This window comes from Hakea prostrata, chromosome 4 (genome assembly GCF_041222555.1).
Source record: "Hakea prostrata isolate BN-2017 chromosome 4, UWA_Hpros_2, whole genome shotgun sequence".
NCBI lineage: Eukaryota > Viridiplantae > Streptophyta > Magnoliopsida > Proteales > Proteaceae > Hakea > Hakea prostrata.
The window spans coordinates 24,089,068-24,101,475 of record NC_142603.1 but is presented as its reverse complement, the minus strand read 5'-3'; the positions used below and the strand labels follow the sequence as shown (position 1 = coordinate 24,101,475).

Sequence of the window (12,408 nt, the reverse complement as noted above, 5' to 3'; positions counted from 1 at the left end):
TACGGTATGCACTACGCTTCCAATTCAAGGCCTCAAACAATGAAGCAGAATATGAAGCATTAATAGCAGGTCTTCGTATAGTAAAAGCCCTTGATACTCAGAACATCGAAGTTAGAAGCGACTCACAACTAATTGTGAATCAAGTAAATGGGCTATATGAAGCAAAAGAAAACAGGATGACTAAATATTTGACCATGGTCAACCAATACAAACAATTCTTCAAAGACATCCAAATCCAACAAGTCCCTAGAGCAGAAAATGAGTAGGCAGATGCCCTATCTAGGTTGTCTACGGATGAAATGGAGGTAGACCCGGTCGTATATATGGAAGAGCTACAGTTTCCAACCATCAATCTGACCGACCAGTTGCACACACAGAGCGAGCATGGTTGGATGACTCCAATAATCAATTATCTGGAAAGTGATTTACTACTAGAAGATCCAAAAGAAGCTAGAATTGTAAAGCAAAGAGCTGTCAGATACACTGTCAGAAACGACAAGTTATACAAAAAGTCTCTAACCCGACCATTGTTACGATGTGTAGGGTCTCCAGAGGCAGCTGTCATCCTAAAAGAAATTCATGAAGGAAACTGTGGAGGTCATATAGGAGCCAGAGCCTTAGCAGACAAGGTAATAAGGCAAGGATACTATTGGCCCATGCTACAGGAAGATTCGAAAGCTCATGTCCGCAAATGTGACAAGTGCCAGGCGCACGCCAACATACCTCATGCCCCCGCAATGCCTTCTGACATCAACCCTCTCTCCAATTCCCTTCGCTAGATGGGGGATAGACTTGGTAGGAAAACTACCAAAGGCCACAAGAAGCAGAGAATACCTGGTGGTGGCAATCGATTACTTTACTAAATGGGTGGAGGTTGAAGCACTGGCATCCATCAATACCGACCAGATGAAAAAGTTTGTCACACATAATATCATGTATCGGTATGCTATCCCAAAAATCATTGTCACCGACCACGGTAAACAGTTCGAAAATGCTGAATTCGAACGATTCTGTAAAGAGCAAGGCATAGAATACCGTTGGTCTTCTGTAGCATAACCACAAAGTAATGGTCAAGTAGAAGTTACTAATAGACCAATGCTTGAAGGATTGAAGAAAAGATTGGACCAATCTAAAGGCAGATGGGTAGAAGAGCTACCTAAATTACTCTGGTCTTACCGAACTACTGCTAGAACGACCACCGGCGAATCTCCATTCCAACTAGCTTATGGAGTCGAAGCTCGGATTCCCGTAGAGGTTAAGGTTGGATCCCTCAGAGAAGAAGAATTCAATGAAGAAGCAAACATCGAAGGAATGAGGGCAAACATAGACCTCATTGAGGAAGTCAGAGATAAAACACAATATCACTTGGAAGAATACCAAAGATGCATTGCAACACATTACAATGCCAGGGTTAAACTGCGACAATATCTACCTGGAGATCTAGTCCTCCGCAAATCATCTGCTTCTGATCCTACAAATTAAGGAAAGCTTGCTCCAAACTGGGAAGGACCGTACATTGTAGTACAACAAGTTGCCCCAGGAGCATACAAGCTGCGAGATCCAGAGACCGGACAACTAATACCCCGGACATGGAATTCAAACAACTTGAGGAAATACTATCAATAGTATAAAATCCTCAACAAATCTTGGAATTTTCTTTCAGTTTTTCTTTCAGTGTAGTTATTCACACAATAGTCCGTGATTCAGACATTATGAATTTTTTCCTCCATTGAATAAAGTTTTTGAATTTTCAACATATCATCATAGCTCAAAGCTAGCATACGTAGCTAAGATGATTGAGGGAGTATTGACAGAAGTTAAAATTCATAAACCGACCTACTAAGGTCGGGAAGAAAAGCCCTAAGCAACTTAGGCACAGAAAACCCTAAGATACTTAGGCACAAAAGCCCTAAGCAACTTAGGCAACCGACCTACTAAGGTCGGGAACAAAAGCCTAAGTCACTTAGGCACAAAAGACATAAGCAGCTTAGGCAACCGACCTACTAAGGTCAGGAACAAAAGACCTAAGCAACTTAGGCAACCGACCTATTAAGGTCGGGAACAAAAGCCCAAAGATACTTAGGCACAAAAGCCCTAAGTCACTTAGACACAAAAGACCTAAGCAACTTAGGCAACTGACTTACTAAGGTCGGGAACAAAAGCCCTAAGATACTCAGGCACAAAAGACCTAAGCAACTTAGGCAACCGACCTACTAAGGTCGGGAACACAAGCCCTAAGATACTTAGGCACAAAAGCCCTAAGTCACTTAGGCACAAAAGACCTAAGCAACTTAGGCAACCGACCTACTAAGGTTGGGAACAATAGACCTAAGCAACTTAGGCAACCAGACCTAAGCAATTTGGGAACAAAAGCCCTAAGTCACTTAGGCACAAAAGACCTAAGCAATTTAGGCACAAAAGACCTAAGTCATTTAGGCAACAAAAGACCTAAGCAACTTAGGCAACCAACCTAAGTCACTTAGGGAACAAAAGCCCTAAGCAACTTAGGCACAAAAAGCCCTAAGTCACTTAGGCACAAAAGCCCTAAGCAACTTAGGCGACCGACCTACTAAGGTCGGGAAGAAAAGCCCTAAGAAAAGCCCTAAGTTACTTAGGCACAAAAGCCCCAAGTCACTTAGGCACAAAAAGACCTAAGCAACTTAGGCACAAAAAGTCCTAAGTCACTTGGGCAACAAAAACTGACCTACCCAAGTTTGGGAAAAAGCCTTGAATCTGTTAGGCACCAAAAAGATCTGACTTTTTATCAAGTATACAGACAACCAAGATTTTATGTTCGGAAAGGCAAAGGCATCAATTTTTTATATTAAATAAACTGCTCCATTCCGAACAAATAGAGATCACAAATTGAGAAAGGCAGAAAATAAAGTAAAGGCCACAAAGGCCATACATACAAAAAAGACCTTGATAGAACAAAGTCTCAAAAAGTAAAAAAGCTCCAAAGCTTCTCTGTTGTCTTCAGAGCTGCTTTGCCTTTCGATGAAGAGGTGTCCGAACTGCCAGTCTCAGGCAAAGGATCACAGTTATCCAGAAAATCAACTACTTCAACCTCTTGAGGCTTGGGAAACCTTGGTCGATCAGCACACCAGGCAGGTCGGGGAATCTTAAGATCATCATAGATTCCAGGATCAATCAAGTTCTGAAATCTCTCTAAATCCAAATCCTTGAAAGCTGCAATAAGGCCTTGGTAGGTATGACTCCGAGCATAAATATAACTTGGCGCAGCTACCTTGGTCATAAATTTCCTACAACCAACTGTCTTCACCCACCTTTTTATCACCTCAATACAAAGCTGGTGGGGGATATCCTCAAAAACACAAGGAGCTTTCTCCTCAATGGCCTTCATCAATTTAGCAACTTGATGATCCGAGCTTTCTAACTTGGTGCGGAGACTGGAAATCTCAGCTTCCTTACCGACCAAGGAACCTTGTGTTTCCTCCAAGGATGTTTGGAGAGAGTTTTTCTCAAGCTCCACAGCTTCATTCCTACCCTTCAATGCAGCCACCTCACTGAGAAGCTCGGCCTCCCGAGCAATTAAGGAACTGTTGTTGGACTTCAAGGCGGCCAGCTCCTCTTCCAAACTCTTGTTGCGCTGATTGGCTTCCCGAAGAGCAAAAAAAGTCTTGCTGAGCAGAGTCAATTCTTTGACCCAGGGATTGGACCAAAGCACAAGCCATTCTGCACACAAAAAGGCGAGAAATTTATAAACGAAATAAAGAAAAGTAACTTTCAGTACAAGAAGGAAATATCTGTACCTCACAGTAATACTATGCGCTTGCAGACGACCAAAGCTTTGAAGATATTCAAAGTCGGAGGGGAGGATAACTCCACCCAGCCACTCATTGGCAACTCTAGACATCGAGGGAGATTCACCCCTGAATACCGAAGAGTTTCCATCCAATGACCAGTCTGGTCGAAGAATATTGGTGGAGCCCGAAGAGCCTGAAGCCCTGAAATCAGCTGGAAGCTCTTGACCAGAAACATCCTCACCTAAGGAGGGATGAGGATCACAATCCGAGATCTTCTTACTGGCCACTTTCTTTGTTGGTCGGGGAGGAAAGTCAGAAGGGTTATCTTTCCGAACACGGGAAGATGACTTATCTTTAATAGCAGTCTTCTTATCCTTAGATGGAGAAGCCCGATCAGCATGTATTTTATTTGGCTTGGTAGGATGCTTTGCCTCCACCTCTAGCATAGCGCCAGCAACATCAGCAAGATCATCCTCACCAAGCAACACTGCATCATCTCCCGAGTAAGTTAACTTAGCAAAATAAGGATGAATCAAAGCAAAAAGCAAAAGCATACATCTTACCGGTCAAAAAACCCCAATGATGAAGAATAGTGGGATATTCCGGACAAAATCCATTTATAGCAAGCAAGTTCCGATCTTCAGTAGGGATCATCCGAATACGATCCCTTGCTTCCTGCTCGGATGATGAAAGGGGAGGAGGAGTATTTGAACCTTCCCTAGGACTTTTTGGCCAGGAGGTCAGAAAATCAGAAGGAGAAGGAGGGCGAACAAAGAAGTATCTAGACCTCCAACCCTTAGTATTTGAGGGAAGAGTTCTTGTTCCAACAAAGTTACCCTCCCATCCAGAATGCAGAGCACTTTGTTTGGAAAGATAGAACCAACGACTTTGCTCCTGTTTCTTATGCATAAAAAATTGAAGGAACAAATTTAAGGTCGGAGTCACACTGATCTCTTTTTGTTTACAGAAGCCCCAAAAACAAATTATGTTGCACCAACTATTTGGTGCTAACATCCCTGGGCACATCCCAAACTGATTGAGAGCTTCAACAAAGACTCGGTGCACGGGAAGCCTAAAGCCACTAACAAAGGCATCCTCTTACATAGCAAACTCACCCAAAGGAAGACAGTGAGCACGCTCATGAAAAGTAGGGACTCTAAGCACGAAGTCATCTGGTATCTCATATTGAGCTCGGATGAGCTCCAAATCACTCTCAGTCAGTTCGGAAGGGTAAAAACTAGGAGCTGAACTACTAGGATTGAAATCTACATGTTCGGAGGTCCTACGACGACTTCTCTCAAAAGAAAGTTCGGAAAGACAAAGACTTTCCAGCCATTTCCTTCCTGCAGCCTTCATCTTCTCCACAGACACAACAGTAAGCACAGTAAAAAGTGAAATGGAAAAGGGAAGGACAGATTTATATAATTCCTAAAATATCCAAATCTAATGGATGAAAAAGGAAAGTATAGAAAGCTCCTAATCTAATGGCTTTAAAGGCTTCCACATCCAACGATCCCGTACAAGATCTCTTCCCGAAGATTCCAATCTAGCGCCGATGATCCGGAAGTGTAGACGCTTAATCTTCTCAGATTTTTAACCCCAAAAGGTCATTATTAAAGGCCATCAATACGAGGCCATGTGTCCATAAAAGGTGGAACCTCCAAAAGTCGTGCGCCGTCAATACTCGTTTCACGAAGCTGCAGGCTGTCGGATGATGTCGGCGCTTGAAGATCTCCCAAATCAGTCCGGATATTGTAAAAATCCAAAGTTATACCGGGTCGGAGGCTAAAATGTGTTCGGTCACCAAATCTCTAAAGCCCGAACAAGAGAAAGTTCGGACTTCAAGAGACGGGGGCCTTATGATAATGAAAGAATAAATAAAGCGCGAACCAGTTCGGTTTGAGCCTCCAACCCGACTCATATCGGAATCAAACCAGTTCGGTTTGAGCCTAGTCCCCGGATCAGCTCGGATCTAGTCAGACCGACCAAGACAAGGTCGGTCGAATAATTACAAAGGCTGAATAACAAGGTAAATCTGAATAAGACACTAGTCAAAGAAACAGTATTCAGTCAGGAATCAACTACTCATGTTTGAGTAGGACTCAATGACTAAGAGTCATATCACAACCTAAATAAGGTTTGAGTCCCACTCAAACTCATACATAGAAAATCTATAAAAAGGTAAGGGAGCACAAGAGAAAGGTACTCTGAATAGAACTAGCACTATTTGTATGATTATTGTTCATTACTTTCTTGTCTTCCTTAGTCGGATTTCTAACTAGATCGTCGGTGGTGAAAACTAGACCTCGATGGTTGAGCTCATCTTTGCAGGTTCAACCGGCTGAAGGGACGAGTAAAATTGTGCAGCAACACTCACCAAATTCCAACTTTGCAAATACTTGTCCCATTTTCAAACCAAATTGAATTTTGACACGAAACAAATTTCTACATGACTGATTTACTATGGGGAAGGTGTTCCCACTCTCCGTTCGGTCAAATTCCAATTTTCAAAATTCACAAATATAAGCCCAAAGAGGATTTTTTTTCCTATTTATACTTGCTGAATTTTCACTTTCAAAATGCTAAAATGATAGATTTTTCACCAAACGAAGCATCCCAACATGTTTATCCAAGTCTAATGCACATGCTAGTATGTTCGAATCGCAATTTCGTTAAAATCGAAAATTCTCAAAAATTTACGAAAATGCCCTTCATCTATCAAAAACACACGGGGACTAATTCAAATGTAATTTCCTCTTTGTTTCAACAGATTCACTATGCCTAGAGGAGGGCGGCGAGCTGATAGGGGTTGAGGACATGTTCCACGGCCGGAGGTTGCGGACGAGGATCATTTCACCACTCCTATGGCCGAGTTTCTTGCTCGTGCTAATCATGTCGAGATTGATTTCCACTTTGTTCATGATAAGGTTCCCAAAGGAGATCTTCATGTTCGTTTCCTATCTACTAAGGATCAACTAGCTGATATCTTCACCAAGCCGCTATCTACTCCATGTTTCAGCACCTTACTGTCCAACCTCAAGGTCACTTCACCTCCCTTGAGTTTGAGGGTCATGCGTATTAAGGATATATCTAGAAAATCAACCAACATCCTAGCCGCCACTTCATCTCAAGCATATGCGGCCATATGCGGCTAGGATTGCTTCCAAGAGTTCTACTGCTGTTAGAAGTTTCACAACTGATCAAACTTCCAAGAGTTCTACTGCTGTTAGAAGTTCCACAGCTGATCAAACTTCCAAGAGTTCTATTGATGTTAGAAGTCCCACAGTTGAGCAAACACCAGTTATTACATACAAGAAGAACTCTACAATTGGTACTCACAAAGACACTAGGTAACCCAAAGGAGATATTGATTGGTACAAACTCTTAATCAATATTTTATGTAATCTAAAATACTAGAGTTCTAGCACCACAACCACAAGACTCCTAGAACTATACAGAGAAGGACTCCAAGAACACTATGAAGAAGGATTTTGTATCTGTATAAAGCTATGTACTAATTCATTGTAAATCAATGTAATTATTATTTTTTGTGCTCTTTCATACGCACACTCTCTCTCTCTCTCTCTCCTCAACGTCTCTCTCTCTTCTTCTCTCTTGCTTTCTTCAACTATTATTTTCTTCAATAGATACAAACAAGAGATTCCCACATATTTATGTTTAGTGAATCTCCCACAAAATCCAACATTTTTCTTCTAAGTCAGAACTATATTAGAAAAAGAACAGAGGAAGAAGAAAGAGGTGTTTCTGCCAACGAGAATTGACAACCGGTGATATTAGGTTAAACTTAACTAACTTATATATAATGAGAGAAGAAAAAAAAAAAAGAATTTTATTGGACGATTTAGATTTAATTTTAACAAATCTGATTGTGAATATTTAGAGTCGTTCAATTAATCTATTCACACTTCAGCTACATTTTAGCCTCTTTTTTTTTTTAATTAATTTATTTCCTATGGTTACAACTGCATTTCAAAATTCAAAAGAGTCCAACAAATATGTGATACACGAGATCTTGGAATATCAAGTGGCTAAGTAACCACTTCCAAATTTGAATTTGAATTGGTCTTTATCATATCCTATGGAGCTGTGTAACTACTTCCTATTATTCCGTAAGTATAGTTGAGCAATTTGAAATTTGAAGTTGAATCTGAATTGCTTGATAATTTTATCCTCTACACTTGCCATGAATCACAAGACGTACTCTTTACCCAAAAAACAAACAAGCATTAATTAATCTAAACTCAGGTCTCTATTACGGTACTACATATCCCAACAGAGACTGATAAATCAGAAGCTGACAAAGCTGTAGGCATGAGCATGAGCACGAGCTCTACATAGATTCTTCATCTCTACCTTAAACTCACAATTACAAACATCATAGCTGAGCAGTTCCACCACATTTGGTGTCCAATACAATAGTATTACTCGTCTAGGATTCTCCATCACAATAAGTGGTTTAAGTGAACTAGTAGGATGTCCCGGAAATGATCTAACGTTGATACTGAATTCACGACTCCAAGCTTGTTTCTTAGGATCATTCAGAACCCACAAGTTCAGCTCATAAGGTGTGGCTGTACAGGTGAAATATAGAGAACCTCTCATCCTCACTAGAAGACTGTGCCGTGAAGTCGATGATTTTGGACAGCTGATCACCATGAATTTCTCGGTTGCAAGATCCATTACTAAAATGCATCTATGTGATTCTCTTAAGGCCATCCAATATAGGGCGCCATTATTTGAAACGGTATTTCCTAATGGTTCATAGCTTTTTGGCATATCCAGCTCTTTCCAAGATCCACTTCCACTACTGCAGTCACCCAATGTAAATATCCTACACTTGTATAGGCTTGGGCCGCTGATTTGTTTCAAGGTAATCACAACCTTGTACTGCTGAGTTGAATTGTCAAATGCTAACAAAGACGAGCACTGCTCGAAATTGTTGCCTGGGAGAAATCGAAGAAGTTTCAGATGCAGTTTGGTAACAGGGTTAAAAACATAAAATTGCAGGACCGAGTACGTCCTTTGTAAGACAAGTTTACAACTATAGTATCTCTGTAAGAGGACGAGACCATCACAGGAGTCTCGAAGAATCACTTCATTCTCCGCCAGTTGTTTGAAATTGAAATCTATCTGTTCTTCTTCTTTTTCTATCTCGAAGTAGGAAAGGGCGCCCAGATTTTTTCCTTGAAAGATGATCCCTCCAGCAGTTGCGGATCGTTGGAGATGTGCTTTTGTGAATTGAGGGTCTTTGGTCAATGCGAACCAATCCTTGCAAACAGAGTTAAACTTCACAATATATCTTGCAGGTAGTTTCAGAAGAATTTCCTTTATAACATCTTCAGGGAGACGACCACTGCTTCTCTGGTTAGCCATCGTAGTTTCCTCACTAACAGGAAAACGATAAAAAACGATACTTCTATTTTGGTTTCTACGTTAAGGAGGAGAAGTTCTGTTACCAATTTGACACAAATTCTAATGCTTCTCTGGTTAGCCATCGTAGTTTCCTCACTAACAGAAAAACGAAAAAAAACGAAACTTCTATTTTGGTTTCTACGTTAAGGAGGAGAAGTTCGGTTACCAATTTGACACAAATTCTAATGCTTTTCGTTCGCGTCCAAAGAAAGAAAAAATTCGCCCTTAGTAAGGAAACTTTCTTTTAAATGGCTCCTTTTTATATCTATTCTCTACGGGTGTCAAATTGCAGCCCGAACTCTTAAAACCAAACTACACTGGCCCGTTATAGCCCGAATTGGCTCGGATTGAATCTTAATGGGCTTTGCTTGGGCTGAGGGTGGTAGAACCTGCATCAACCCGAACCCAAACCGCAACCTGTTATAAACCGTTTTACAACCCGTTTTATAGTTTTACATTAAATATTGTTTGAATCATCGTATTACTACTAGGTAGTTGGTATAGACTATCAAAAAAATCTGAGTATGAATTCAAAGATCAAATAGTCTTCTATTACTTTTAAAGGACAATTAGAAGGATTAAGTATGAATGCCCAATTAAATGTACAAAGTTTGTTTAAATTAAGTAAATATTTATCCAATTCAGAGGTATGTCTTTGCATATCAAGTTAAATTAAGTAATATGGAATGACTTTTCATTTTTTTTAATGGGAATTGATCAATAACAATTTTGTTTTCCATAGAATTTTGGCTTTTGTTGCAAGATGTTCAATTATTTCTTTTTGTTCTTTTTCTTGCATATCATAAATTGTTAGCCCAAACCGTTAGCCTAAACCATTAATTAGCCCGAACCCAAATCCAATAAACCAAAACCGGCCTGAAATCGTTATTTTGCTAACAGGCCGTGTTTGGGCTGGGTGTACTTGAGCCCGAAACCGTTAAGCCCGACTTGAAACCGCTCCAAACCGCACCGTTGACATCCCTACTATCTCATTCTCAATTATTGAAAATTTTCAATATTTTACAGTGTTGGGTGAAATTTTCATTTTCTGCCAAAAATGTTCAAGTTAAGATGAGGGTAAAATGATCAAATACACATTCTTTTATGAAAACCAATTTTTTTTTCTTCTTCTTCTCCCACCTCTGCCTTCTCACTCTCGAACCCTATACACGACTTTAGCAAGAACGAATGCTGCCGGTGGCTGTAGATTTCTCAAGTCCTGCAACAGATTTGTCATTCTAAAAAGTGAGATGGAAAAAGCCCTAACTGAGGCTTCAACAGAGACGATGGGAACAATTCCTACTTTGGGAGATAAATCAGCGGAGGTCACCTCGCCGGAGGAACTTGATCAGATTCAACGAAGTAATAAGAAGATCAAAAGGGGAAGAAATTAACAGATCTCGGAACCATGGATGGATCTGTCTCCTGTTTAGTTTGCTGAGATGGTCAAAGGAAAAAGAAGGGAAATAGGAAGAGAAGATGCTATTATGGTGGAGACTGCTAGATATGATAGTGATGGTTTCTATACAGATGAAAATTCGAAGGTGGAAAGTGATGCTGAGGAAGTTGAAGGTGATGAACAAGTACCTGCAGAGGAAGACGAATTTTGCCCAACAATTGTTCTATCAAAAGAGGAGAAGGAAAGGCTTCGCAAACCGTGGTAGCAATCAGTGATTCTAAAGCTTGTAGGGAAGACGGTAGGGTATAATGTCCTGTTAAAAAAATTGCAACAACTGTGGTAACCAAGTGGTGCGTTTGACCTAATTGATTTGGGACATGATTATTACATTGCAAAGTTTAATCTAAAGGAGGATTATCGAAGAGTTCTTACTGATGGACCTTGAATCATATTGGACCATTATCTCTCCATCCGAAGGTGGGAGCTGGACTTTAATCCAACGAAGGCAGAGGTAAATAATCTAATTGTTTGGGTGAGATTTCCAGGTGTTTCCATAGAATATTTTGACAAAATTTTCTTTACAAAATTGGGTAATAGAGTTGGAAAGGTCATCAAAGTAGATTCCACTACTCAGGCAGCAACTAGAGGGAGATATGCTAGGGTTTGCATTGCAATTGATCTAAGGAAACCTTTGCTGTCCAAATTTCAAACGAAAGGAAGAGTCCACCAAATCCTTTATGAATCTCTGCACTTACTATGCTACAAGTGTGGCAAATTCAATCATTATAAAGAAACTTGTCCAATGAGGGTGGGCATTTTGCAAATGTCTCAACATTGGAGGAGATCATTACTGTAAAATTCAGCCCTATCCTAACCCTGACCCTGACCCTGACCCGGATCCACTGTTGTTTATAGGTCCGAAGACCTGAAGCGGTGGTAGAAGAGACTTGTGGACCCTTTTGATTGATAATTATGAGTCGGAGTCCGAGCCCATGGACATTGACGATGATACCCCTTACTTGAGTACATTATCGGTGTTTAGTGAGAATCTGCGCATCGAAGAAGAGTGAATTAGTTGAAGTACTCCTGTATAGCCCTCCAAATTTCTTCCCGAAGTTGCTGAACCAATCCTGATTTTTCTGTTGAATTCTAGTTTGGTCGATCCTCTTTGGTCGATGCCATTGAGCAAAGATCATCGACCAAAGTTTCCCAGACTCGAAGTTAATGATTCTTTGGAATATTTCCTATTCTATTTACACTAGCCTCGTGTTTTGAGCTCTATTCCAATCATTATCACTCCTGAGAACGTGGGGAGAGCTTCCCAAAGCACCTCCTAGGCATTTGTGAAGAAAATTCCACCCAAATCATTGTTCCTTGCCTCCATCAACAAGTACAAGGTATGATTCATCACTCTCACTCTCTATTCTATGCTTTTCTACTCTTTTCTATTCCTTCCATTGCTGTTGAGACCTTGGAGATGGTGCTGCAACCTTGCAACCATCACTCCAAGTGTCCACTCTTGCCTAACCCATGATCCTCTCACTTGTCTATTGATGCTATGCTCTCATTTCAAACCTTGCATATGCATTCCTTGATTTTCTTCTTAACTTTATGCCTTCTTGTACAAAACTGAGGTACATAGTGTGCTATGTACATGTTTATCACTAGCATATAATCCTAATCAAACTCCTATAAGTTCCCTTAGCTAATGCATACCTTTCCAATGCAAATGCAATTGATTTCAATCCATGCTATGATACTTGTCTATTGAACTTAATAGTCTAATTTGGGGCTTTCTATTTAGACCAT

The 12,408-nt window shown here is 40.5% G+C and overlaps 2 protein-coding genes across 2 annotated transcripts; one reads left to right on the top strand and one right to left on the bottom strand.

Moving 5' to 3' along the window:
• The first annotated feature begins 1,095 nt into the window (after positions 1-1,095).
• LOC149018570 (uncharacterized) lies at positions 1,096-1,482 on the top strand. Its single transcript, XM_089153918.1, has one exon. It carries the CDS (start codon positions 1,096-1,098, stop codon positions 1,480-1,482), a length of 387 nt encoding a protein of 128 aa, XP_089010044.1.
• Positions 1,483-8,075: 6,593 nt separating this feature from the next.
• LOC149018569 (putative F-box protein At5g38810) lies at positions 8,076-9,161 on the bottom strand. The gene has a single exon (XM_089153917.1). The coding sequence runs from the start codon at positions 9,159-9,161 to the stop codon at positions 8,076-8,078; it is 1,086 nt and encodes a 361-aa protein (XP_089010043.1).
• Between the last annotated feature and the right edge of the window lie 3,247 nt (positions 9,162-12,408).